The following is a 26,280-nucleotide window of genomic DNA, read 5'->3' on the forward strand; positions in this document are numbered from 1 at the left end:
TGTGCTCCAAATTAGGTCACACTCACACACACATGCAATCTGTATCTTTAGCACAGTCCCCTGGGTTTGGAGACAGGGGTTGTGTGAACCGCCGCTTGGATCCACTGCAGCTATTTGAGCAGGTATGCAGTCATTGACGTGAGCAGTTTCATGGAAGTGCCTGTAAAATTGAAAAAAAAAACTCAACAATTTGTCTCATTATTGTGTGATGTGCCTTTTATTACCTTTCATTGTATATCTGTTGCTTTGTGGTCCATGTAATTGGTGGGTGTTGCATGACTGACCCCTCACAAGCAGCTGCTGTCCTAGTGGGAGGAAGACTTATTTGTTAATCAACAACAACCACAAAAAATGCTTCCTTCTTTAATTTGAGTTCCTGCCTGATGCTGCTACCCTGTTAATGATCACACTGACAAGTCTTTACAAGTCTGAATGACTCAGGTTTGAGCTCCAGTCATTTGTTTAATAAACTCAAAGCAGCCATTTGGCTCAAATACACCCTGACAAACGAGCCAGGCACGCCCAGAACTCCAACCGTCTTGCACCTCACTGGCCTTTTGTTATGGCTGGGACTGTGTGGTGTTTCACCTGCCTGCGTTCAGGCACTATTTTGCCCGAGGTAAGTGTTTTCTGCCACAGCTGAGTAAATTTCCTTTACTCAATCAACATTTGGTCTCAGGGGGATCAGTTAAATGAACAATGCTGGCTGTGTGCTAACACTTTCTGTGGAAAGCTGTGTATGATCTTTAAAGAAAGAATTCCCTTTCATATTTCTTTGGTAAACAAGCTAACAAACAGATCAGGTAATACAAACCTGAGTCAACCTTTGAGGAAAGACCAGGCACACTGAGACCACTACAAAGATCATCATCAGTTGTCACAGATTCTTCCCTTCAGGAAGTGAAAGCCAGGTCAGATATCAGGTCATGGATTTGATAGGAGCAACCTGTCTGATGTTTTCCTGTTACTGTAGGACCACAAAAAAAATATTTAAAATAATGCAGCAAAAAAGTTGGGAAAAATTCAGAGTTCAGAGAAGTGTACTAGTAATACAATCACTTCATTTTCAACTCATGCAAAGTATTCAGTCCACAGTGTTGTACATGCAAATAAAAACAGTGCTGCTGTTTTTATCTCTGTAATTATAATTAAAAGATAAAGTAAAACAACCAGTTTAAAAAGATTCACACTGATGTGGCTCCTATGTTTAAAACACAACAGTTTTGTCCTGAAGAAAACAATGAGGTAAGAAGATCTCTTTGTCCTGTGGGATGCTCTCATCTGACGGTTAACCCGCCAGACTAGATTTTCTGGTCTCAAGTTCATGCAGCACTGATGTCATGTGACCATTTTCACGTGTTTATATAGTGGCCAAAAAACAGTAAGCTTTGTGTATAGTCCACAGCTGGATCCCACCCCCCTTACCTAAATATACAGTATGTGAAGAAGAATATGTGTGTGAGCTGGGTTATACAGAAGACTGCACAATCCAGGGATGGAAGACAGCATGCCTGAGATTTACTGAGGGTCACACAGAAGTGTGTGTTGTGCATAATCAGGGTGGGACTGTGGAGAATTGATGACCTGGCTCTATGAAGACCAGCGTCTCTCTGATTTATACATTCTTTGAACACACTCATTAGTCCTATATATAAAGGGAATATCCCTCTCTTGGATTTTAGCACATTAAACAGTGCGTTTAAACTTGACCGGTCTGTGATTGACGAGAATGAGGATATTCTTTGACAAGTATTACCTCAGAAGAAGTGGCTCAACCTGTAAAACTGAGAAAAAACATATGTAAGCAGATGAGTACATCTTATCTTTGGCAGCTTTCTCTAGACAAGGGAAACTTGCTGGTCCGGCATTTCATCTTCAAGGCCAGACAAGTTCAAATCTGCGGCAAGCTTACCTGAACACGTTTTTAATTGAGCAATTCTGACAGAGCATTAGTGTTCCATGAAAAGTCAGACGACCAGCTTTCGCAACTGTTCACATCCCCATAGCGATGAATCTCCTACGTCTGCACTTTAATAGAGAAACAAACATGCATGCAGACACACGGGGTACATTGAGCAATGTTTCCACCATGTTAGCTGGTCGGCTTCTGACTGGCCTGGCTTGTATGGCATGTATGCATTGCATGTTTACACAGTGGGACAGAAGCAGACCATAAACACTCTGCACTGGTTTGTGATTTTAAAAGCATGGTAGGACTGGCTGCTTAGCTCTGACCTACATGTGATGGAATATAGGGCGTATATATAGGCGGAAGAGAAACAGGCTTATCTTAGGATAACCTTATGATCTCTTGTGTGAGAATGGGCTGTAGTGGAATCGAGAAATCTCCCAGTTGCTTGCACCGAGGGAATCATAGTCAACTGGAGAGAGGAGAAGTGGACTCCCTTTTCTTACTCAACAGTCAACGCACACCCTTCCCCTTGTTCTATTTTCAAGCAGCTGACGGTCAAGGAAGATTTGGAAAACACAAGCGGGAAGAGACGCAGATACACACATCTGGTCATGACGTCACACAGAAGTATGAACAGACCGGTCGCTGCCTTTGATCTTTCTGCCCACTGAGCCACATTCCGGCCCTGCTTGTGCCACTGCAGCTCAGAGTGACTCAACTAAGGCAACCTACCGAAGAACCACATGAATACACTGGCATGCAAGAAATCACCTCCTCTTTGTCTCCTGCTGCTCTGTCCTTCTCAGTCGTGTCTCCCATAACCCCCCACTCTCCTGTAAGCCCCCCCCCCCTGTCTATGGTCTCTTGCCCTCCCCTCAGGTACTTATCTCCACCATTTGCAGATCTAGGTCAGTCTTCTGAGCTTGGTGTCTCTCCCTCACTGTGCTGCTCACCCTCCCCTTCCTAAGGCCAGTGTTACATAACAGTGATGAATCAGTTCGAACTGGATGTATACAGTGTTCTTCTCTCTGGATACATCTGGCCCCGGCTGACGGGTGTCAAACCAGTGATCTTCTCTGAACCTCAGCCAGTCTGACAAAAGGGTCTGCTTAAAAACCAAATAAACACACTAGGCGTTACAGATTCCTGTGCAGCACCTGTTGTATGGCATTATTAATTGTTTCTATTGTGATATCCCGCCTTAGAAAACACCTTTAATACCTTCTGTTCATCTAAAGTATTTATCTGTGGTAGGTTAGTGCAATCTGAGGTAAATTTTGAGATTTTTAGCGTGGCGCCGTATCGTATCGTGTCAGTGGAGCAGGCCTTTCAACTCCCTCTGTCTAATCTGGAGCTAATCCTAATCCCGTTAGTGGAAACACCGGTGCCATCTGGGCCCACACACACCACAGCTCTGATTATAATGAACCCATCAAAAGGTCTTCTAAGCATCAAACTGCATGAGCTGTCACTGGCTTGCGCTAAACTCTCTGACCTGCAATTATGACGCAATCCTGCTGGAGATGGACCTGCCAGCTGATTATACATAACCAAACAAATGCATAGCCAATATGTGCTGCGCGTGTGCTGACGTGTATAAAACAGGAAAATTCATAAATATGTAATTTTCTTCATTTTGTTTTCTGCAGTGGCCCCTGAAGAGACAAGTTCAGCCACTGTGACATAACTGATGCTAGTTAATGTACAATCCTCATCCCCAAGAGTGGGTGAGGAGTTTCAGGAAAGTCAGGAGACTGAGTATGTTGATTCTGAATATTTATATTTAGACGCATAAAGGTTTTGTCACAGTTTCAGTGTAGTTTTGAGCAAAAATAAAACCAGTTTACTCATTTATCTTTATCCAGGCGCTGTGTTTTGCCTCACTTTATTTAATTTTATTAGGACAGTATTGGGAGGTGGTGCAGTGGTTACCAGTCACCTCCTGACTGGTAACCTGGTTGTGCAGAATTTGGACATTAAGACGGATGGACAGAGGGAATGTTTTTCTTAAAAGTAACGTGCAAAGGTAGAAAACTACTGAGAATTATCAGCTCTGCAGTTTTCTGTGCACCCTTTATCCATTTGTTTTGGTTTTCCAAGGATGTACACCTTAATCAAAACACTTACTGGGTAAAAAGGAAAAAAGCAGTAGTAAATATTAGACTTTAGTTCAAACGCATCAGTGTTCCTCAACAGAGGATGTTGTGTTGATGTTATGCTAGCTAAAGGTGTCACTGCACACACAGCAGATAGTGATCTCATTTCTTGTAACTAGAAAACCGTCTGTATGCTACTGGCCAACCAGTATTTGGCTCCTTCCCACAGTCTAATCTAATAGAATCTAAAACACTGATGTGCTTTCAATATAAAGTGAAGCAATCTATTAAAAAAGGAAGTGAGATAATGCCAAGGCAGTGTGATCTCAGAAATATGTTCAAACCTGTTGCCACTGCGGGGGCTTTACTGAACTGTGTGAGCAGCAGTTCAGACACAGCCACTGCCTGCGCTCACAGCAAACGGCCAGCTTTTGTCAGCCAGCAGATGTTCCATTGTTTGGCGCTGTGGTGTAAGGTTGCTTCAGTTGAAGTTGGGACACTTTCTGCATCTTTTGAATTTAGCCCCCTTTTCAGTGCTGTCACAGCACCCCCCTCCAAGCTACACACATAGGGGCTTCACCCCTCCCCCTATTCCCTCTAACCCTTGACGGACCTCATAGTTGTTGCCCCCACTACCTCAACTACACCCCCCCTCAAGATCTCTGCTCCTCTTTTGTCTCTCCTTCAGTGAGACCTTCACTTATCAGCAACCCCCATCACTCAAACAAGCCAATTTATTGACCAATTACTGCAGTGTGAGTCTGTAGATGTGGAGTGTATTTGCATCAATATACATTTAAATGCTTAAATGCAAATCCACACACTTGCTCAGTGTGCGTTATCAGATGGTGAATGTATACAGTAGAAGCCTCTGTTTGCCTTGCATGGCTACAATCCTTTCTTTTCAGCTCAACACACACACAGGCCTCTAAAGGCCTGTGTGTGTGTGATACACAGAAAAAGACAAGAGACGGCATAGACCTATAGGAAATACACAAGCAGCACACACTTCCTGTTTTGTGTTAAACTCATTGGAGGCAGGAAGTGAGAGGAACTACTGCTCTGCTGTTTTTTTGGTCTGCGATGAATGGCAGATAGTGCTTAGTCAGGTGGGATAGTTCTAGAAAGTAGCATCTCTAAAAGCTAATAAAAAGAAATCCAATTATGTCACTTGAGTGCAGTGTGGGTGCTGTTAATGGTCTATGATGCCACATCAGCAAATGACCTTCAGATGGGGCCCTTTCTGTGGTGGTGGAAGGTCGCCAGCTCATATTTTAGCAAGAAAAAGGAAGAAGAAGGCCTCTACCTTTGTGTGACAACAACAGTGTGTGTGGCTGAGAGTTGTACACATGGAAAGCCAAAACCAAGTAGAACCCCAGTAAGAACAAAGAACCTGGTGGTGGTGAGCATGCCTGAGTGGTTGCTTTGAGGGACTGATTAAGGTTATAATAGTCATCTGCTTTGCCTCAAGCCTTCAGGCTGTGTGTTGGGGGGGTGGGGCCTGATGAGTGGTAGGGGGGTAGTCCAGGCTGTTACCCTCTTTGTTCTGGCCCGCTCCTCTCATGCCTTCTTTTGTCTCCACCCACAGTCTACCACTGTGAGAGTATTATCTCTCTAGCAGTCTCGCGCCAAAACGGGGAGGTGGGAGGTGGCATGTAGCTTATCCTCATTCTCTTCTCTTTTCTAAGCTATATTTTCTATCTGGCTTGTTTCCAGGACAACTGCAGGTACAGAGTAGGTGTGCAAAAAGCTCTGTGAGTGCGTGCAGTTCCTCTTTCCCTCTCTCTGTGTCTCTTTCTGTGTAGCATTTCCCGCCACTCCAGGGTGCAGGAGGAGGGGAGGGAAGGGGAGTGGTGTCACAGCCGGTATGAAGAAAGGCTGGCTCCTCTGAGCCTCGCGCCAAATGCCGGCGTTATTCAAATCAGCTCAGTGGGTGCGGCCCAACTGTCTCCGTATCCTGTTAACCCTCAGAGCTTCAGACTCGAACACAAAGGCAGACACAAGTGTAGGCTGAAGGCATTGTACATGTAACCACAGACATTGTACTATTTCACTAATTTTATCCCAGTAAACCTTGTGATGACTCTTTTATGGCATTTATACATTATCTGAAGCTTTACACCCCCTCATTTTATTCACTTTGCTTTCATAAAACATTCTGTGTAAACTTATTTTAGGTCTATTGTGCTTACGCCAGTACAAAAGCTTTAAAAAATATCACTTTAATGTCACCAAAGCTATTAAGGCTAGTGACATTTAAGAAAACACTTAAATACTAAATGTTTTCACATCAACTTCCTCCCTCACACTTGCAGAGTTTGTCTTTCACATCCTCTTTGTCTACAACGCCCCAAGGCATGAATGAAACTGAGGTATTCAGAGCACACAGAAGGCACAGAGGCCTCGTCACTAACTCTCTACTACACTCTAGTGGCTGCAAGCATCAAATGCAAAAGATGAATGCATCATTTAAGTCCCTTTCATGCTGGACTTTAGCTTTTGTAATCACTGGGACAAGAGTACTTCTGGCTCTTTTGCTCCCTTGGCTGCTATAACAAAGCCTGTTTCACACAGTCTCAATGATGCTGCTAAGAAGATGCCATCTTTTTTGTGTTTTCCATCATTTGCCAGCTTGTCCCCTTTCACACATGGTCCCATGGCTACTTTTGCTGCCACACATAGACCAGCGTAAATAGAAGGTGCACCAGTGCTTCTTTAAACTGATGCCAATTCTGTTTAATAAGGCAGAAAATGCAACGGTTTTTAAGGATGTAAAATCCACAGGTCTCAAGTTTAGAACTTAAAAATGTAGGTTTTCCTTCATAAGACCTGAAAATATAAAATCACTAAAGTAGGTTAGTATTGTGAGTGAATTTAATTACATACTTCATACATAATTAGCTAAAACAAATATTTTCCCATAGTCATGTATAAGCTCAAATGCAAAGAAAAAAGGTCATAAATGCCTTCACTCTTATAAATATATCTTGTCAGTCTTATGAGGGTTAAATACTTGTGGATTTATGTCTGAGATATCCACACTCAGTTTTAATACATAAGTGAGCTCATAGGTTACACACCCCCCAGGTTCCAGACAATATAGACACATAATCCTTCAGTTGTCCTCTGTTGATCAATAAGAGCTCTTTGTGGCTGGTCTCTGTAGAGCTAGTTAGTATTATGGGTACAATCACAAATTGCACTTAAATTGCACTTTAGGCTCTCGGTTTCATGATCATTTCCACTATGTGTCTCTTAGGACTGTTTCTGTTGTCCTTTTGTTCCCTGCACTGATGTCTGCTCAGTATTGTCCTGCCAGATCTGCAGGTGCTAAACATCCTGCTGGTTAAGTAAAAAGCATAGCTAATACTATTAATTAACCTATTTACTGTCTTCAAAGGAGAACATGCACTTTCATCATTGTTCCCTGCATCACCTGATTGTTTCTTCAAATGATGCCATATTTGGAGGACTATATATTTTGTCTGCTGTCCACACACCCAATCAGATCTAGATGCGGGAGTCCCAGCCTATCTGAGTCCCTGGCCGTTGCCTGGCAACTGGGACTGGTGGTTCGTAATTCAATCCATGGTAACATCCTGCTGGGGTTTACATGAGAAGGAGGGAGGAAGAAATCAATAGATGCATAGTGGGACACAATTGATCCAGGATGGACTCCATTTCCCACACTGCTGAGCAGCAGAAAGAAATCATAGTGCATGATAGGAAGTGGACAGCACGGTATACACTGTGCAGTAAAAATGTGTAAAAATAATCATAACCAAGACAGAGTATAAGAAAACAGTGTTTCCTCTATGTCCACAGCTCTATTAGGGGAACTGAAGCAATAACACATTTCAAGCATCATAACACAGCCGCACTTTGACACACTGGCTTCTTCTGTCCAATAGGGTGCAACAACATGTCACAATCATTAAATCACATGCTGTGCTGCCGCTTCAGGGAATTAGACACCGAAAGGGTTAAAAAGGGGGTGGATGCAAAATGGCTTGAAGGCAGCAGTGTGAAAGAGGGACACACAGTAAGATGAGCACGGAAGAGCTGCACAAGGAATATAATACGCATTATGCTAAAAATAAAGGAAGTGCTTACAGCTGATTTTTTATTCTGACTCTCTCTCTCCATCCTGCAACATCTCTTTCCTCCTCTGCCTTTTTATTGCCTTCGCAGCTGCAGTCAGGCTCATCTCATCTCTTGAGTGCACTAGTGCTGCAGTGGACTTTGAAGGGAACTCCTGTCAAAGAGAGAGAGAGAGACAGAGACAGAGAGAGGGGGAGAGAGCTGTCAGGTTACACACTGGGACTCCGTGTGGTCCTTGGAGAGAGCGGCGAGACATTGAGGTATAATGAGTGTAAACAACGGTCAAACTCAGGCCGCCAGTGGACAAGACTTGACTAAGAATGGCAGCAGCAGCAGCAGCAGCCGAGCCCCTTGGGAAGATGCTAGGACAGTTCTAAAGCCCTCCACCCCTTCCAGGAAACCTAAACCAGTAAGTACCTCTACACCCTTTCTCTTGCACTAACCATTGCGTTGTCTGGTCTTTCAGGAGAAATTATTGACAACAGGTTATAGATCCAACAGCAAATCCATCAGTTTAGATTACACTAAACATTAGCCTAAAGACAATAATGTTTTCTAAAGCCTTTAGATCACTGAAAAAGAAACGACAGAGACGTAGTTTGGTGAAACAGGATAGTACGCCCACTGAGGCTTTACAGCTGGAGCGAGCCACAGAGGGGTCCGGTTTCAAATCAAGTGGATCATTCTCCTCAAAGGGCCAAGAGAGGCCACCAGACTGATGTAGGTGCTTGTCTCAGTCTTAAGCCTGATACAAATATATCATGAAAAGATTTCTTAAAAAGTCAGAAAATGTTTTTTTAATTAATCCATTTCTAGTTTTAAATGCACTCAGTCTAAAAAAGAGTTAACAGGTGTCAGTCATTCTGGTATGTGGGCCTGCCAGCACTATCAGGCTCTTGCAGAGGAAAGTATTTCATATCACACAGCCACTCTGTCACATCAGCTCACTCAGTCCAGCCACCTCTCCAACTCTGTAGTCTTCTGTCAGTCAATCAGCCAAAGTTTTTAAAATGTGTTATCATGCATTTGCTCAAACGTTTCAATCTTCCAGCCAAAGCCAGAGAATGCCATCACCATCGCTGTGTCATCCCGAGTTCTCTTTAACATGGAGAAAGAGCAGCAGATCTACGAGCAGCAAGGAATGGAGGAATACATCAAGTATCAGGTGGAGCATGAAACGGAGCCTTTTAGCCCTGGACCTGCCTTCTCCTTTGTCAAGGTCAGAGACTATGAAGAGAAACAAGCACACACACTATATATAAACACCCCAGTGCAGAGTGACTCCTTGTCATCTGGTAGTGCATCTGGAGGATGGTGGATGTGCGTTACAAACACTCACCCACTCAATCACGGTCGCGCTCATTTCTATCCTCGCTGCAGAGATGCAGCATTATCCCTGTTTTTATAAGTCTGATCTGTGTTTGGTCATGTAACCAGGCTCTGGAGGCTGTCAACACTCAGCTGAGGGAGCTTTACCCTGACAGCGAGGAGCTGTTTGATGTCGTGCTCATGACCAACAACCATGCATACGTCGGTCTAAGACTCATCAATACTATCAATCACCACCGTGAGTTGACATCACAAATGATAACAAAATGTGAAATATTCCTTTGTCATCAAACCTTTAAAGATGCAAAGTGAGGAAGTTACGAAGATGCTTTTCTAATTATTTGGTTGTTGGTTTAGTCTGTCAGAATCTTTAAAAACAAGGATTACAAAGTGGTCAGGCAGGCAAGCAACAAACAAGTGCAGCAGTGTATAAACTGAAGAAAAGCACAAAGAACGATGCAGGCCATCATTAAATGCACATAAATTCACAGCAAGACCATTGGAATAGGATATAAGGGCAGAGCAGGAGGATTAATATCTTTAGAAAATGATTCAAAGTAGATAAAACTAATGATTTAATATATATAAATATATAAAAATAGAATTACTAACATAAAAGGATAAAAAAGTAAGCAGGCTGGCAAACAGTCGACTGAGACAGCACACCGACTACATACACTGGAAAAGGTAAGGAGACACACGTGGGCGGGGCATGCAGTGACAGCAGGGGAAACCAACAGGAAGTCAAACAAGGAAAACTGACTACCAAAATAAAACAGTAAACATAAAACACAAGGAAACTTACACTCCTTACACCTGAAAAATCCAACAGCAAACCTTTTAATGCAGTTTTTAAGTTCAATTAGCCATGAAAAAAACTTTAAATATGTGACATTAAAAGGGAGTGTTGCATAATACATCATTAGAGCTGACCAGTCAGGTAATGTATATAAAGAAACTAACAAAAAAGTTTGAAAAATATGTACGACATACATATGAAATAAGTTTAGGGTGATTTCTTGTCCATGTACTGAGATAAACAAACAGAAACTGATGGTGGGCTGTGCTCAACACAGCAATCCTCTCCACAGCTGGTCCTCTCTATTCCCACACTGTGAGTGACTGTATGACCTGAGTCCTTCCCAGGTCAAACAGACACTAATGTGTGCACATGTAGTCTACTTGCTGTTAATCATATAAGAGGAAAACAGAGAGAGAGAGAAGAAAGGAAGGAGCTGGCATTGATCAGAATCTCTTGTGGTGTCATTCTTTATTGTTTAACTGAAGCTGCCTTATTTCCTTTGAGAAGCCCTGCGTGTTGATAGACTCCCACTCAGTTCAAGGGGTCGCTCTGGTCCCTCTGGATGAGCAGAGATGGACAGTGACTGTAGCTGAATCTTTCTCATGGTCCACACACCATGATATGACCCTCAAAGAGAAGGGGCGGGCTTCTGGGGCATGCAGTCTTTGCAGGGATTTGGAGGTCTGAACTTCAGCGGCATAAGTCTGCTTTCATGTCACTCCAGGTTCGCTCTTCTCTTCCCTTTCTTTCCTTTGCCAGTAATCAATGCAGCATTTTCAATCATTAGGTGATTGTTCCTGATTCATCTTTGTTTGGCGTCTTTTAGTAAAACTGCAGAATTCCTTGACTTTGTCATATTTGTGCTGCTTATACCCTTAACTTTGTGTTATGGTATGTAGAACTACATGACAGAATGCAGATGACTGATGAAACATTAACTAAAAAACAAAAAAAAAAACAAAAACACACTTAAACAATGGAAACAAACAGCAAACACACTTTGCCGGGAACTCAATGAAAACAGACGACCTGACGAAGACACTAGACTTAATTAGGTAATGAGACACAGGTGGAAACAATGAAGAGCGAGGAAACAGGAAGTGATTCAAACTGACACACACAAATGTGATGTACACAGATTTTCAGCCCTGATCAGTTATAAAAGTTTGTTGCTCATTGACTCTGTCCCTTCTCTGCAGAGTTGTTCATTGAGCGCTTCTGCATGACTGGAGGAAACAGTCCTATTGGCTACCTGAAGGCCTACCACACTAATCTGTACCTGTCTGCTGACTCAGGCAAGGTTCGTGAAGCTCTGGAGGAAGGTGAGTACAAAGGGAGAAGTCAGTCATAGCCTTCTGCTGTGTGCTGTGATGTGCTCAGGTCTGTCTGTCTGTGTGTGAACCAGGAATAGCAGCAGCCACCATGTTCGCCCCAGGGAAGATGAAGGAAGTGTCAGAGACTCAGCTGCGCGTTGCCTTTGACGGTGATGCCGTCCTCTTCTCAGACGAGTCTGAGAGGATTTACAAGGCCCACGGACTGGACAAGTTCTTTGAGCACGAGAAGGCTCATGAAAACAAGCCTCTGGACCATGTACAGTATACATATTAATGCTACTGCTATTGGAGATGTGTTCAACTCAGTACATCAGGGTTATTAAGACTCATATCCCATATCCCCCATATCCACTAACACAGCTACATGTTCTCTATCCCATCTTTCTACAGGGGCCACTCAAGGGCTTCCTGGAGGCTTTAGGAAAACTACAGAAAAAGTTTTATGGCAAAGGCCAGCGTATGGACTGTCCCATCCGGACGTACCTGGTGACAGCTCGCAGCGCGGCCAGTTCTGGAACCAGAGCCCTGAAAACTCTACGGTCGTGGGGTCTGGAGATCGACGAGGCTCTCTTTCTTGCTGGAGCACCCAAGGGTCCAATGCTGGAGAAGATCAGGCCGCACATCTTCTTTGATGATCAGATGTTTCATGTGGAGGGCGCGGCCGAAATGGGGACAGTTGCATGTCACGTGCCTTATGGGATTGCTCAGAAAATCGGAAGAAAAGGAACAAAGGGTAAAGAGACTCTGTTAACACTGCAGTAGCTGGGACATCAGAGACATGAGGAGCATTCAGCAGCGACACAACTGAAGTCTTTATCCAATCAAAACCTTTAATTCACTAATGCACTACTGGCTTTTTCAAAAGGTGATTCTTATCAAAAACAAACATAATTAAAGCAAAAGAAATTCATTATTTTAATGATAAAAGCCATAAAAACACACGTTTGGGTTGCCAGGTGGGAAAATGTTACAGATTTGACCATTAATAACAACATGTTTAGGGTTATCCATTATAAAAGTAATTTGTTACAGCCTCTTTTCCCCCTTTATAAAAATAATCTCATTAGAAAGTGCTTCTTATTATTATTTATATTTAAAAATGTATCTTTTCCATAAACCCTATGTATTATTTTCTGTCATAACATAGATTTACAAATAGCCAAGTCCTATTAAATTACAGTCTTTAAAAATATTTTACAACTATTAAAAATCTACAGATTCTAACTGATATTTATATACACACTGGGGTGCTACAGAAACATGAAGGGACTATTTTTGATAGGAATCACAGATCTGTGGATTTGTGTGTGATCATCTTGCTGCATGTGTTTCTGTATAAGTATCTAATTTGGTGCCTTTTTAATGTCATGTGCATGCATATGTGTTGGACTGGTTAATGTACTGGAATGTATTATGAGACGGGTGATATTAAGAACATATTGGAATGTTTAAATTTAAAGTATATTTATACATATTTATTTCATGTTTTGTCTTGTTTAATTCAAAGAATATGTTCCATATTGCACCATATGAGTTAAGTTGTTGTCCTGAACTGTCAAAGGTTGCTGCCTGCCTGCCTGGCTGTCTAAAGTTGTCACCTATGTGTCTTGTCATAGATGTTGTTTGTGTTCTGTGAATGAATGTAGCTGTGAAATCACTGAGTCACTGGGACAAATGAGGTACTGTGTGTTGTTTCTGGCATTGAAGTAAAATCTATTGCAAATAAAAGTAGTAAGAGGTCATCATCAATAATTTGAATTTTTATGTTTTTTACCTTACCTTACAGTCTTATTAGTGGCTTAAAAATCCTCTTCTTGACAGCAGGGGGAGACAAACACTCTTCAATAAATCATACAGCTTATTTTTTTGTACTCTTGATACGTCTAATGATAAATGCATTCCTCCCATGAATCCAATAAGAACAATAACAACAACTTCAAATATTTGTATTTTGTCCATATTTGCTTTAATTAAGATGAAACCGGAGGACCCAGGAAACATACTCTATTCTCTGCTGCTGCTACTGCTTTTCTGGTCACTTATTTAAATCACACTTTTATAAGCTTCAAAACAATGCACTTTTTAAACAATGGATTTTGGATTTTTTAGCTAGCACATAAGAAATACCAGAGCATAAAGCAGAACACAAAGAGTAACAGGATATGCAGAGTCAGGTTTCAACGAAAGAAGCTGGCCAGCCAGCCCACTGCTGCTCCAGTTCCGGCTACAGCTGCCTTGGCAGTCACTGTCAGACCAACTGCACCTGCAGCAAAGTTGTGTTTGAGAAGTAAAATCATGAAGCGTTTTTTAATCAAATCACCGATCTACAAATGATGCCTGTAGTAAATAAAAATGAGAAAATAACAAATACCAGCAGATTGCAGAGTCGCCACCAGACTCCCAGCCGCCACCCCTCCTCCATTAGCAACAGCAGCAGAGGACATCATGCCAGCAGCGTACGAGCCTGCTGCGATTCCACCTGAGGTGAACCCTAGGGCTCCCAGAACAACAGGAGCAGTAACCAAAGCACCCACTGCAGAGAGGGATCAACATCATAACACACAAATAAACAAACCAATCAAATGTGTCGCTCTTCCGGATCAAAACACTGATGAAATGTTTCCTGATGTCTTACCAGCTCCTGCTGCAGCAGCCCATCCTACCACTGTAATACAAATCATTTAATTTGAATGACAGCCCAGACAATCGCTGATAAATTTACATACAAGCAAATAGATTTATCATAGTCCATGTCGCACTCACTTTTGCCGAGTCTGGTCTGACTGTGCCGATCCTAATACACAGAGCAAGGTTTCGTTTCTTCAAAAACAAACGTATTCTCTGACCTGAAGAGGGAGACAGCGAGCCAGCAGCCGGATAGAAAAAACACACACTTACTCTTTGAGAAATTGATTCAATTTATTTATTTAACATAATTTTGTATCTTTGCTTCAGATTCCACTTAAATCTTCAAAGTGACACTATTTGCTATTGTTTCCATTAGGTTAAAGTGCATATATCCTTCTTAATGTATTATTCCTTTATGGTTTGATCTCAGATAAGAGTAGCCAGGAATCCCACTGCTCCTCCAGCACTGGCCAAGGCTGTAGTGGTAACACCTGAAAGACCAGCCATGCCTACAAAAATGGTACCACACATTTTCAGTTGTCCTTGGTGAATATGTGCATGCACTTATGAATATGATAATATAATAAATAGAAAAATGATTGATTTTACCTGCTGACTGTAAAACAGCCACCAGACTCCCAGCTGCCACCCCTCCTCCATTAGCAATAGCAGCAGAGGACATCATGCCAGCAGCGTATGAGCCTGCTGCGATTCCAGCTGAAGTGAACCCTATGGCTCCTAAAACAATAGGAGCAGCCACCACTGTTCCCCCTGAAGACAAGAAGCCAGAGAAAAGGCTTATTTAATGCATCAAGTGACTTTTTAAAAGGAATCATGAATGTGCAGAATTACTTTGCATGAAGTGTTTTGTGATGTTTTACCTGCTCCTGCTGCAACAGCTGCAATAGTCACTGAAAGACAAGACAGAAACAAACATCAGCACCTTATCTGGCATCAACAAAGACATCATCTACCACAGTAATCATCATTATAAATATATAAAGCAAACGATGACTGTAAGTGAATGTGTTGTACTCACATAGTCCCATGATTTTCCAACACAGAGGGAGGAGTGAAGAGCTTAGGTTTTTATATGGGAGGCAAACCTGTTTTCCAAGAAATGAAACTTAACAAGCCACGTCACAGAGCATGATTCAGATCTAAGGATGACATAGTTGTGGGAGTACAGAACTGACCTCCACCTCCCCTCCAAAAATAGGTCACTACTTCAAAAAATGATGTCTCTGACCACAGTGAGTTGCCCTTGGGTGTAAAGTGATTTTACCATTTATTTAAAATCACTTTGTAGTTAGAATAGTATACATTTCAGTCCTGAATTGACACTCTTTCAGCACAGTGAGAAGCCTGTTTTGAACAGATAACCTGCCCAGTGAGGCTACTTTTTTTATCTCATTAAGCCAGATAATTTATTTTTTTGCAGTCACAGTGCTCTGAATGAGTTATGAAGACTGAAATTTAAAATGAGATTTACAACCATAAAGTGTGCAGCTACTTGTTGCGAGCTTTAAATATTACAGTTAGAGTAATTTAAAGATGTCTGTGAGAAATGATTGGCGTGGCTGTGCTTCTCTGGTGCCCTCTAGTGTCCGATACTGGTAACTAGTATCGTTTTCTAAGAAATTAAAACAGCCGTACATTGTGCAGCCACTCCCCATACATCAAGTGAACATCGGCATTCAAGCTCTGTGGACAGGTCTGACCCTCTAAAGCAGTCATGGACGGAATAGATATGGAAGAATTATGTGAGTAGAACTGTTTTTTTGACAGCAGTGGTCATTGACTGTGGTGGTTTATCACAAATAGTTGATGTTGTCAGTTTATTTTTGTGTTTCAATCACAGGTAAAGTTGTTGTCATTGGTGCAGGTAAGACATCACATTTCTGTCAAGTCACCACAGCATAGGTTTGAAAAGTTTCTGTGCTTCTTTCATCACTGAATCTTTCCTTGTTTTGTTGCTGCCACCATACTCAGGTGGAGCGGTCACAGTGGCTCTGACTCCTGCTGCTTTGGTCGCTTTGGGTTTCACCGCAAATGGAATAGCAGCCGGCTCCATTGCTGCCAAATTGATGTCGTACTTTGCAATTGCTAATGGAGGAGGAGTTGCAGCTGGAGGCATAGTAGCATTTTTGCAGTCCATTGGTATCAACTTAATAAGTTTCTATCTCTAGCTAGTGTTTTATGGGCAGTATAATAGGTGATAAAACAGTATTGTTTATCAACAAGTAAATCAAACCATGCTTTTTTAATAATGTAAAATACTGCACCTGTGTTTGGTGAGGGGTAGTACAAAATACAGATAGTTTGTGTTGTTTTCACATTGTAGGTGCGGGTGGTCTGACTTGGAGTGGCACTGGAATTCTGGGCGGTGCTGGAGCAACAGCAGGATGGCTGCTATCTGCCATTTGCAACCAAACTGCAGCAACACCATAAAATGCACCAAATATTCTATTTACCAAATAAACTATAAATATCATTCTGCACTAAAGACTAGATTCATATATTCTTACACACTCAGCTATACAGTAAATCCTAGTCTGCTTTAAAAACTAAATATGGGAGATTTTGATTCTTTTCTCTACAAATTAGATGCTACTATTTTTGAATTCTAAAGACTATTTCTACTCTAAATAAAAATACATGCAAAAATAACCTGTGTTGAGGTTGTCATTTATTTTCAAAGATTATTGTGAAGTCTGAACCCACTTTGTCCTGCAGTGCAGGGTCATGGGGGGCTGGAGCCTCTCCCAGCTATCTACAGGTGAGAGGCGGGGTGCACCCTGGACAGGTCACCAGTCCATCACAGGGCAACACACAGACAGACAACCATTCACACCTACAGGCAATTTAGAGTGACCAATTAACCTAACAAGCATGTCTTTAGAGTGTAGGAGGAAGCCAGAGGAAACCCATGGAAGTTTTTTTTTTGTTTTTGTTTTTTTTACAAAACACTATGTCATCTGACCTGTTGAAGCAACAAAACTTTAAATTAAATTAAATTAAATTACTGTCTAAATAGAGAGAGCATAAACATGTTGACTGCCAATTTAGCATTTACACTTCATTCATGTGCACATTAATACAAACACCTCAAAGATTACAAATGTATTATTTAAAAGGACTGTTTAAGGAGTTAATACAAGTAATGTTCAACCTTCCATCAGTCTATTCATCTTTATCATCTTCTTCCTGTTTTTATTTGAATTTGTGATTCCATACTGTGTGAAATCACAAACTGGCCTATTAAAGGCACCACACCATATGTGTGATTTTTGTAATAAGACCGATTAACTAAACTGAACAGACTGATACTGCACTGATGAAAAAGAACAAACAAACACACATTACCTGTTGACTGCAAAACAGCAAAACAGCCTGCTGCTGCTGCCACTCCCCTATTAGCAATGGCAGCAGCTGACACCAATTTAGCAACAAGAGGCAGCGGCCGGGATGACTGCACCAGCTGCACATGACAAGACAGGAAGTGTTTTTTTTAAAATAACATATAAAGAAAACAGACCTCCAATGTCCAACGGTCACGTGCCTAAAACACATAATAAAAGCCCCACATTATCTACTTTAGTCAAACTCATTTGCAATGCAGTTTGTTAGTATCATTAGTTGAAAATTATAAAGTGACAAGTGTTTTCAAATTAAGAGTCTGACAGATACTCACCAACACCCAACCAGCTCTTCAAGCAAGGTTTTGTTTCTTAAAAAACCAAAGTATTCTCTGACCTGAAGAGGGAGACAGTGAGCCAGCAGCCGGATAGAAAAAACACACAAACACACCTATCATTGGGAAATGGATTCAATTTATTTATTTAACATAATTTTGTATCTTTGCTTCAGATTCCACTTAATTCTTCAAAGTGACACTATTTGCTACTGTTTCCATTAGGTTAAAGTGCATATATCCTTCTTTAGGTATTATTGCTTTATGGTTTGATCTCAGATAAGAGTAGCCAGGAATCCCACTGCTCCTCCAGCACTGGCCAAGGCTGTAGTGGTAACACCTGAAAGACCAGCCATGCCTACAGAAAATGGTACCACACATTTTCAGTTGTCCTTGGTGAATATGTGCATGCACTTATGAATATGATAATATAATAAATAGAAAAATGATTGATTTTACCTGCTGACTGTAAAACAGCCACCAGACTCCCAGCTGCCACCCCTCCTCCATTAGCAATAGCAGCAGTGGACAACATGCCAGCAGCGTATGAGCCTGCTGCGATTCCAGCTGAAGTGAACCCTATGGCTCCTAAAACAATAGGAGCAGCCACCACTGTTCCCCCTGAAGACAAGAAGCCAGAGAAAAGGCTTATTTAATGCATCAAGTGACTTTTTAAAAGGAATCATGAATGTGCAGAATTACTTTGCATGAAGTGTTTTGTGATGTTTTACCTGCTCCTGCTGCAACAGCTGCAATAGTCACTGAAAGACAAGACAGAAACAAACATCAGCACCTTATCTGGCATCAACAAAGACATCATCTACCACAGTAATCATTATTATAAATATATAAAGCAAACGATGACTGTAAGTGAATGTGTTGTACTCACATAGTCCCATGATTTTCCAACACAGAGGGAGGAGTGAAGAGCTTAGGTTTTTATATGGGAGGCAAACCTGTTTTCCAAGAAATGAAACATAACAAGCCACGTCACAGAGCATGATTCAGATCTAAGGATGACATAGTTGTGGGAGTACAGAACTGACCTCCACCTCCCCTCCAAAAATAGGTCACTACTTCAAAAAATGATGTCTCTGACCACAGTGAGTTGCCCTTGGGTGTAAAGTGATTTTACCATTTATTTAAAATCACTTTGTAGTTAGAATAGTATACATTTCAGTCCTGAATTGACACTCTTTCAGCACAGTGAGAAGCCTGTTTTGAACAGATAACCTGCCCAGTGAGGCTACTTTTTTATCTCATTAAGCCAGATAATTTATTTTTTGCAGTCACAGTGCTCTGAATGAGTTATGAAGACTGAAATTTAAAATGAGATTTGCAACCATAAAGTGTGCAGCTACTTGTTGCGAGCTTTAAATATTACAGTTAGAGTAATTTAAAGATGTCTGTGAGAAATGATTGGCGTGGCTGTGCTTCTCTGGTGCCCTCTAGTGTCCGATACTGGTAACTAGTATCGTTTTCTAAGAAATTAAAACAGCCGTACATTGTGCAGCCACTCCCCATACATCAAGTGAACATCGGCATTCAAGCTCTGTGGACAGGTCTGACCCTCTAAAGCAGTCATGGACGGAATAGATATGGAAGAATTATGTGAGTAGAACTGTTTATCTTTGACAGTAGTGGTCATTGACTGTGGTGGTTTATCACAAATAGTTGATGTTGTCAGTTTATTTTTGTGTTTCAATCACAGGTAAAGTTGTTGTCATTGGTGCAGGTAAGACATCACATTTCTGTCAAGTCACCACAGCATAGGTTTGAAAAGTTTCTGTGCTTCTTTCATCACTGAATCTTTCCTTGTTTTGTTGCTGCCACCATACTCCATAGGTGGAGCGGTCACAGTGGCTCTGACTCCTGCTGCTTTGGTCGCTTTGGGTTTCACCGCAAATGGAATAGCAGCCGGCTCCATTGCTGCCAAATTGATGTCGTACTTTGCAATTGCTAATGGAGGAGGAGTTTTTTTGCAGTCCATTGGTATCAACTTAATAAGTTTCTATCTCTAGCTAGTGTTTTATGGGCAGTATAATAGGTGATAAAACAGTATTGTTTATCAACAAGTAAATCAAACCATGCTTTTTTAATAATGTAAAATACTGCACCTGTGTTTGGTGAGGGGTAGTACAAAATACAGATAGTTTGTGTTGTTTTCACATTGTAGGTGCGGGTGGTCTGACTTGGAGTGGCACTGGAATTCTGGGCAGTGCTGGAGCAACAGCAGGATGGCTGCTATCTGCCATTTGCAACCAAACTGCAGCAACACCATAAAATGCACCAAATATTCTATTTACCAAATAAACTATAAATATCATTCTGCACTAAAGACTAGATTCATATATTCTTACACACTCAGCTATACAGTAAATCCTAGTCTGCTTTAAAAACTAAATATGGAAGATTTTGATTCTTTTCTCTACAAATTAGATGCTACTATTTTTGAATTCTAAACACTATTTCTACTCTAAATAAAAATGCATGCAAAAATAACCTGTGGTTTTAATTTATTTTCAAAGATTATTGTGAAGTCTGAACCCGCTTTGTCCTGCAGTGCAGGGTCATGGGGGGCTGGAGCCTCTCCCAGCTATCTACAGGTGAGAGGCGGGGTGCACCCTGGACAGGTCACCAGTCCATCACAGGGCAACACACAGACAGACAACCATTCACACCTACAGGCAATTTAGAGTGACCAATTAGGCAAACCTGTTTTCCAAGAAATGAAACTTAACAACAAGCCTCAGAGTCACAGAGCATGATTCAGAACTTTTTCCACTGACATAGTGGTGAGAGTACAGAACCGACCTATATATATATATATATGTTACCTTCATCTTCCACATCTTTTCTAGCTCTTCTTTTTTAGCTCTCTTCTTTCTTCTCCAGTTTCTCATGTTCCTTCTTCTGTATGTTGCCATCACTTGGGATTGCTACATCTACCACTGCGGCTTTCCTCTGCTGTTTGTCCACTACTACTATGTATGGTTGGTTAGCCATCACTATTTTGTCAGTCTGTGTCTGGAAGTCCCACAGGATCTTAGCTTGGTCATTCTCAATCACCTTTGGGGGTGTGTCCCATCTTGACCTTGGGACCTCCAGGCCATACTTGGCACAGATGTTCCTGTACTCTATGCCTGCCACTTGGTTATGCCCTTCCATGTACGCCCTGCCTGCTAGCATCTTACAACCTGCTGTTATGTGCTGGATTGTCTCAGGGGCATCTTTCCACAGTCTCCACCTGGGGTCCTGTCTGGTGCGGTAGACCCCAGCCTCTATCGATCTTGTGCTCAGGGCCTGCTATGATTAGTGCCTCTGTGCTGTCTTTCAGTCCAGCTTTTTACAATCACTGGTAGGACTTCTTGATGTCAGCCACTTCCTGTATCTGTCGGTGGTACATACCAAGGATGGGATTGTCCTGCCATGATGGTTCTTGCTTCCTCTGCATCAGCCTTCTGGTGCCTGAGGTATTCACCAAGTATTCAAAGCCTCAGGATGCTCGATTTGGGGTGAAGTCCTCAATGCATTGTGAAGAGCTTCCTTGTCTTCACATCAGTGGCTTCTATGGACTCTTTTGGCTGTTTATTATGCCAACGGGGTATCTAATAACTGGCAGGGCATAGGTGTTGATGGCCTGGACCTTGTTCTTCCCATTTAGCTGACTCCTTAGGTACTTGGCTGTGGCTGCCTCCTTGTGGCCTCTTCATGGTTCCCATTTGCCTGTAAGATTCCAAGGCACTTGTAGCTTCCCTCAACATCCGCTATGCTGCCTTCTGGGAGTTCAACTCCCTGAGTCCTGACAACCTTCCCTCTCTTTGTTATCATTCAACCACGCTTGTCCAGTCCAAATGATATTCCAATGTCTTTGCTGTATATACTGGTGGTGTGGATCAGTGAGTTGATGTCTCGCTCATTCCTGGCATACAGCTTCATGTAGTCCATGTACAGGAGGTGACAGATAGTTGCTCCATTTCGTAGTTGGTATCCGAAGCCAGTCTTGGTGATGATCTGGCTGAGGGGGTTCAGGCTTACGCAGAACAGCAGCGGCCCAAGCATCTCCTTGGTAGATGCCGCACTTGATGGAGACTTGTGCAATTGGCTTAAGGTTGGCCACTAGGGTTGTTTTCCACAGCCCCATTGAGTTCCTTATGGAGGTCCTATTGATGTTGTACAGGTCCAGGCATTCCAGGATCCCTGTGTGTGTTTCTTGTAGTCAATCCAGGCTGTGCACAGGTTGGTCTGTCTGGTCTTGCAGTCCCAAGTGACTGCTTTATCCACCAGTAGTTGATGTTTTGCTCCCCTGGTGCCCTTACCCATTCCTTTTTGGGCCCTGCGCATGTATTGAGCCATGTGCTTACTCATCTTAGCTGCTATGATGCCTGACAGGAGCTTCCATGTTGTGCAGAGGCAGGTTATTGGCCGGTGTCCTGCCTTCAGTTAGCCACTGTGGGTAAGTCCCATCTATTAGCAGCTGGTTCATTTGAGCTGCCAGGTGTTCATGGAGGGCAGTTAGCTTCATCAGGTGTGGATCATGTCAGGCCTCAGTGCTGTCCAGTTCTTCATGTTTGAAACCCTCTCCCGGATATCTGCCGCTGTGATGGTTACTGGTTCCTGCTCTCAGGTCTGCCAGCCACTGGACGTTGGTGTTATGTGATGCCTCCCTCTCCTATATCTTCCTCCAGTATTGTTCAGTCTCCAGCCTTGGTGGTTCCACTCTCACGTTTCTACTTTCCCATTGAGAGTACACTTTGGATGGTTCGGTGGAGAATATCCTGTTTATTCCCCGTGCTTCTCTGTCTCTGGTGTATCTCTTCAAGCGTGTGGCCAGGGCTGAGAGTTGTTTGGCAGTCTCCAGGGCTTCTGTTATGGACAGTCTGCTGTATTTCTTCCTTCTCTGTAGTTCTGAAAGTTTGCTAACTTCTCTCCACGTTGTCCTTATTTTTGCCTCTAACCTCCTCCTCCATGAGGGACACTGCTCCTTGGTGGTGTGTATTTTGTGGCCAAGCATCTCAAGGATCACTTGATTGACAGGTGCTTTGGAATGTTGCATGTCAAGCTAATCATAGCCTATTCACAGTAATGGGGAGTACTGAAAGCATTATGATTGTCTGCTTAAGTATTTAATGCACAGCAAATATTTTAGACACTGCTCATGGTGCGGAAACAATACATACAGTTCCCAGCATTCTTGGTTAATCAAACAGAACAAAACAAACCAAGCTAGTGGGAAGAAAGGCAAAAAAACAAAACAACCTGTGCAGCCACTTCCTATAAATTGTGCAGCCACTCCCCATACATCAAGTGAACATCAGCATTCAAGCTCTGTGGACAGGTCTGACCCTCTAAAGCAGTCATGGATGAAATAGATATGGAAGAATTATGTGAGTAGAACTGTTTTTTTGACAGCAGGGGTCATTGACTGTGGTGGTTTATCACAAATAGTTGATGTTGTCAATTTACTTTTGTGTTTCAATCACAGGTAAAGCTGTTGTCATTGGTGCAGGTAAGACATCACATTTCTGTCAAGTCACCACAGCATAGGTTTGAAAAGTTTCTGTGCTTCTTTCATCACTGAATCTTTCCTTGTTTTGTTGCTGCCATCATACTCAGGTGGAGCGGTCACAGTGGCTCTGACTCCTGCTGTTTTGCTCATTTTGGGTTTCACCGCAAATGGAATAGCAGCCGGCTCCATTGCTGCCAAATTGATGTCGTACTTTGCAATTGCTAATGGAGGAGGAGTTGGAGCTGGAGGCATAGTAGCATTTTTGCAGTCCATTGGTATCAACTTAATAAGTTTCTATCTCTAGCTAGTGTTTTATGGGCAGTATAATAGGTGATAAAACAGTATTGTTTATCAACAAGTAAATCAAACCATGCTTTTTTAATAATGTAAAATACTGCACCTGTGTTTGGTGAGGGGTAGTACAAAATACAGATAGTTTGTGTTGTTTTCACATTGTAGGTGCGGGTGGTCTGACTTGGAGTGGCACTGGAATTCTGGGCGGTGCTGGAGCAACAGCAGGATGGCTGCTATCTGCCATTTGCAACCAAACTGCAGCAACACCATAAAATGCACCAAATATTCTATTTACCAAATAAACTATAAATATCATTCTGCACTAAAGACTAGATTCATATATTCTTACACACTCAGCTATACAGTAAATCCTAGTCTGCTTTAAAAAACTAAATATGGGAGATTTTGATTCTTTTCTCTACAAATTAGATGCTACTATTTTTGAATTCTAAACACTATTTCTACTCTAAATAAAAATGCATGCAAAAATAACCTGTGGTTTTAATTTATTTTCAAAGATTATTGTATTATTATTGTGAAGTCTGAACCCGCTTTGTCCTGCAGTGCAGGGTCATGGGGGGCTATACAGTAAATCCTAGTCTGCTTTAAATAAATTACATTTAAATTTCTCTACGAATTAGATGCTACTATTTTTGAATTCTAAAGACTATTTCTACTCTAAATAAAAATACATGCAAAAATAACCTGTGTTGAGGTTGTCATTTATTTTCAAAGATTATTGTGAAGTCTGAACCCACTTTGTCCTGCAGTGCAGGGTCATGGGGGGCTGGAGCCTCTCCCAGCTGTCTACAGGTGAGAGGCGGGGTGCACCCTGGACAGGTCACCAGTCCATCACAGGGCAACACACAGACAGACAACCATTCACACCTACAGGCAATTTAGAGTGACCAATTAACCTAACAAGCATGTCTTTAGAGTGTAGGAGGAAGCCAGAGGAAACCCATGGAAGTTTTTTTTTTTGTTTTTGTTTTTTTTACAAAACACTATGTCATCTGACCTGTTGAAGCAACAAAACTTTAAATTAAATTAAATTAAATTACTGTCTAAATAGAGAGAGCATAAACATGTTGACTGCCAATTTAGCATTTACACTTCATTCATGTGCACATTAATACAAACACCTCAAAGATTACAAATGTATTATTTAAAAGGACTGTTTAAGGAGTTAATACAAGTAATGTTCAACCTTCCATCAGTCTATTCATCTTTATCATCTTCTTCCTGTTTTTATTTGAATTTGTGATTCCATACTGTGTGAAATCACAAACTGGCCTATTAAAGGCACCACACCATATGTGTGATTTTTGTAATAAGACCGATTAACTAAACCGAACAGACTGATACTGCACTGATGAAAAAGAACAAACAAACACACATTACCTGTTGACTGCAAAACAGCAAAACAGCCTGCTGCTGCTGCCACTCCCCTATTAGCAATGGCAGCAGCTGACACCAATTTAGCAACAAGAGGCAGCGGCCGGGATGACTGCACCAGCTGCACATGACAAGACAGGAAGTGTTTTTTTAAAAATAACATATAAAGAAAACAGACCTCCAATGTCTAACGGTCACGTGCCTAAAACACATAATAAAAGCCCCACATTATCTACTTTAGTCAAACTCATTTGCAATGCAGTTTGTTAGTATCATTAGTTGAAAATTATAAAGTGACAAGTGTTTTCAAATTAAGAGTCTGACAGATACTCACCAACACCCAACCAGCTCTTCAAGCAAGGTTTTGTTTCTTAAAAAACCAAAGTATTCTCTGACCTGAAGAGGGAGACAGTGAGCCAGCAGCCGGATAGAAAAAACACACAAACACACCTATCATTGGGAAATGGATTCAATTTATTTATTTAACATAATTTTGTATCTTTGCTTCAGATTCCACTTAATTCTTCAAAGTGACACTATTTGCTATTGTTTCCATTAGGTTAAAGTGCATATATCCTTCTCAATGTATTATTCCTTTATGGTTTGATCTCAGATAAGAGTAGCCAGGAATCCCACTGCTCCTCCAGCACTGGCCAAGGCTGTAGTGGTAACACCTGAAAGACCAGCCATGCCTACAGAAAATGGCCCCACACATTTTCAGTTGTCCTTGGTGAATATGTGCATGCACTTATGAATATGATAATATAATAAATAGAAAAATGATTGATTTTACCTGCTGACTGTAAAACAGCCACCAGACTCCCAGCTGCCACCCCTCCTCCATTAGCAATAGCAGCAGTGGACATCATGCCAGCAGCGTATGAGCCTGCTGCGATTCCAGCTGAAGTGAACCCTATGGCTCCTAAAACAATAGGAGCAGCCACCACTGTTCCCCCTGAAGACAAGAAGCCAGTGAAAAGGCTTATTTAATGCATCAAGTGACTTTTAAAATGTATCATGAATGTGCAGAATTACTTTGATGGAATTGGCTGATTGGGGTTAATGTAGCCTTGTCCAAGACACTCTTGGTAGAGGGAAATTACCGTATGTGTCTTTTTTGTACTACTTCTCCTCCCTCTAACTGGATTTGACTATTTTACAGGCAACGTTAAATTACGTTAAATTA

General features: G+C 41.8%; 6 protein-coding genes and 1 long non-coding RNA gene across 12 annotated transcripts; 4 read left to right on the top strand and 3 right to left on the bottom strand.

Moving 5' to 3' along the window:
- Positions 1-554: 554 nt before the first annotated feature.
- LOC114428053 (cytosolic 5'-nucleotidase 1A-like) lies at positions 555-12,993 on the top strand. Of its 2 annotated transcripts, XM_028396371.1 has the most exons (7): positions 555-619; positions 8,200-8,518; positions 9,161-9,328; positions 9,547-9,676; positions 11,440-11,562; positions 11,646-11,830; positions 11,965-12,993. In XM_028396371.1, exons 2-7 carry the CDS (start codon positions 8,375-8,377, stop codon positions 12,334-12,336), a joined length of 1,122 nt encoding a protein of 373 aa, XP_028252172.1. In that variant the 5' UTR covers positions 555-619; positions 8,200-8,374; the 3' UTR covers positions 12,337-12,993. The 2 variants fall into 2 exon arrangements, with proteins under 2 accessions (XP_028252172.1, XP_028252173.1); XM_028396372.1 differs by lacking the exon at positions 555-619 and having other exon boundaries at positions 8,173-8,518.
- A 1,002-nt stretch (positions 12,994-13,995) lies between these two features.
- On the bottom strand, positions 13,996-15,327 carry LOC114428058 (interferon alpha-inducible protein 27-like protein 2A). Of its 2 annotated transcripts, XM_028396379.1 has the most exons (6): positions 15,242-15,327; positions 15,084-15,113; positions 14,812-14,973; positions 14,338-14,420; positions 14,210-14,239; positions 13,996-14,107 (listed from the first exon to the last, which is right to left on the bottom strand). In XM_028396379.1, the coding sequence occupies exons 1-5, from the start codon at positions 15,249-15,251 to the stop codon at positions 14,234-14,236; spliced, it is 291 nt and encodes a 96-aa protein (XP_028252180.1). In that variant the 5' UTR covers positions 15,252-15,327; the 3' UTR covers positions 13,996-14,107; positions 14,210-14,233. The 2 variants fall into 2 exon arrangements, with proteins under 2 accessions (XP_028252180.1, XP_028252181.1); XM_028396380.1 differs by lacking the exons at positions 13,996-14,107; positions 14,210-14,239; positions 14,338-14,420 and adding an exon at positions 14,475-14,711 and having other exon boundaries at positions 15,242-15,308.
- Positions 15,328-15,828: 501 nt separating this feature from the next.
- Positions 15,829-16,708, top strand: LOC114428056 (interferon alpha-inducible protein 27-like protein 2A). Of its 2 annotated transcripts, none has more exons than XM_028396376.1 (4): positions 15,829-15,965; positions 16,064-16,087; positions 16,195-16,362; positions 16,547-16,708. In XM_028396376.1, the coding sequence occupies exons 1-4, from the start codon at positions 15,938-15,940 to the stop codon at positions 16,651-16,653; spliced, it is 327 nt and encodes a 108-aa protein (XP_028252177.1). In that variant the 5' UTR covers positions 15,829-15,937; the 3' UTR covers positions 16,654-16,708. The 2 variants fall into 2 exon arrangements, with proteins under 2 accessions (XP_028252177.1, XP_028252178.1); XM_028396377.1 differs by having other exon boundaries at positions 16,195-16,335.
- Positions 16,709-18,015: 1,307 nt separating this feature from the next.
- On the bottom strand, positions 18,016-18,852 carry LOC114428054 (interferon alpha-inducible protein 27-like protein 2A). The gene is made up of 4 exons (XM_028396374.1): positions 18,786-18,852; positions 18,628-18,657; positions 18,356-18,517; positions 18,016-18,254 (listed from the first exon to the last, which is right to left on the bottom strand). Exons 1-4 carry the CDS (start codon positions 18,793-18,795, stop codon positions 18,172-18,174), a joined length of 285 nt encoding a protein of 94 aa, XP_028252175.1. The 5' UTR covers positions 18,796-18,852; the 3' UTR covers positions 18,016-18,171.
- Positions 18,853-19,370: 518 nt separating this feature from the next.
- On the top strand, positions 19,371-20,398 carry LOC114428057 (interferon alpha-inducible protein 27-like protein 2A). Its single transcript, XM_028396378.1, has 4 exons — positions 19,371-19,507; positions 19,608-19,631; positions 19,742-19,888; positions 20,073-20,398. The coding sequence occupies exons 1-4, from the start codon at positions 19,480-19,482 to the stop codon at positions 20,177-20,179; spliced, it is 306 nt and encodes a 101-aa protein (XP_028252179.1). The 5' UTR covers positions 19,371-19,479; the 3' UTR covers positions 20,180-20,398.
- A 51-nt stretch (positions 20,399-20,449) lies between these two features.
- LOC114428055 (interferon alpha-inducible protein 27-like protein 2A) lies at positions 20,450-24,191 on the top strand. Of its 3 annotated transcripts, none has more exons than XM_028396375.1 (4): positions 20,450-20,502; positions 23,382-23,405; positions 23,513-23,680; positions 23,865-24,191. In XM_028396375.1, exons 1-4 carry the CDS (start codon positions 20,469-20,471, stop codon positions 23,969-23,971), a joined length of 333 nt encoding a protein of 110 aa, XP_028252176.1. In that variant the 5' UTR covers positions 20,450-20,468; the 3' UTR covers positions 23,972-24,191. The 3 variants fall into 3 exon arrangements, 1 of the variants encoding a protein (XP_028252176.1); XR_003669510.1 differs by lacking the exon at positions 20,450-20,502 and adding an exon at positions 20,509-23,283 and having other exon boundaries at positions 23,865-24,026; XR_003669509.1 differs by lacking the exon at positions 20,450-20,502 and adding an exon at positions 20,509-23,283 and having other exon boundaries at positions 23,382-23,680.
- A 1,363-nt stretch (positions 24,192-25,554) lies between these two features.
- On the bottom strand, positions 25,555-26,068 carry LOC114428059 (uncharacterized). Its single transcript, XR_003669511.1, has 2 exons — positions 25,888-26,068; positions 25,555-25,786 (listed from the first exon to the last, which is right to left on the bottom strand). It is a non-coding gene; the product is annotated as an uncharacterized LOC114428059 (long non-coding RNA).
- Positions 26,069-26,280: the final 212 nt, after the last annotated feature.

This window comes from Parambassis ranga, chromosome 22, assembly GCF_900634625.1.
Source record: "Parambassis ranga chromosome 22, fParRan2.1, whole genome shotgun sequence".
Taxonomy (NCBI): Eukaryota; Metazoa; Chordata; class Actinopteri; family Ambassidae; genus Parambassis; species Parambassis ranga.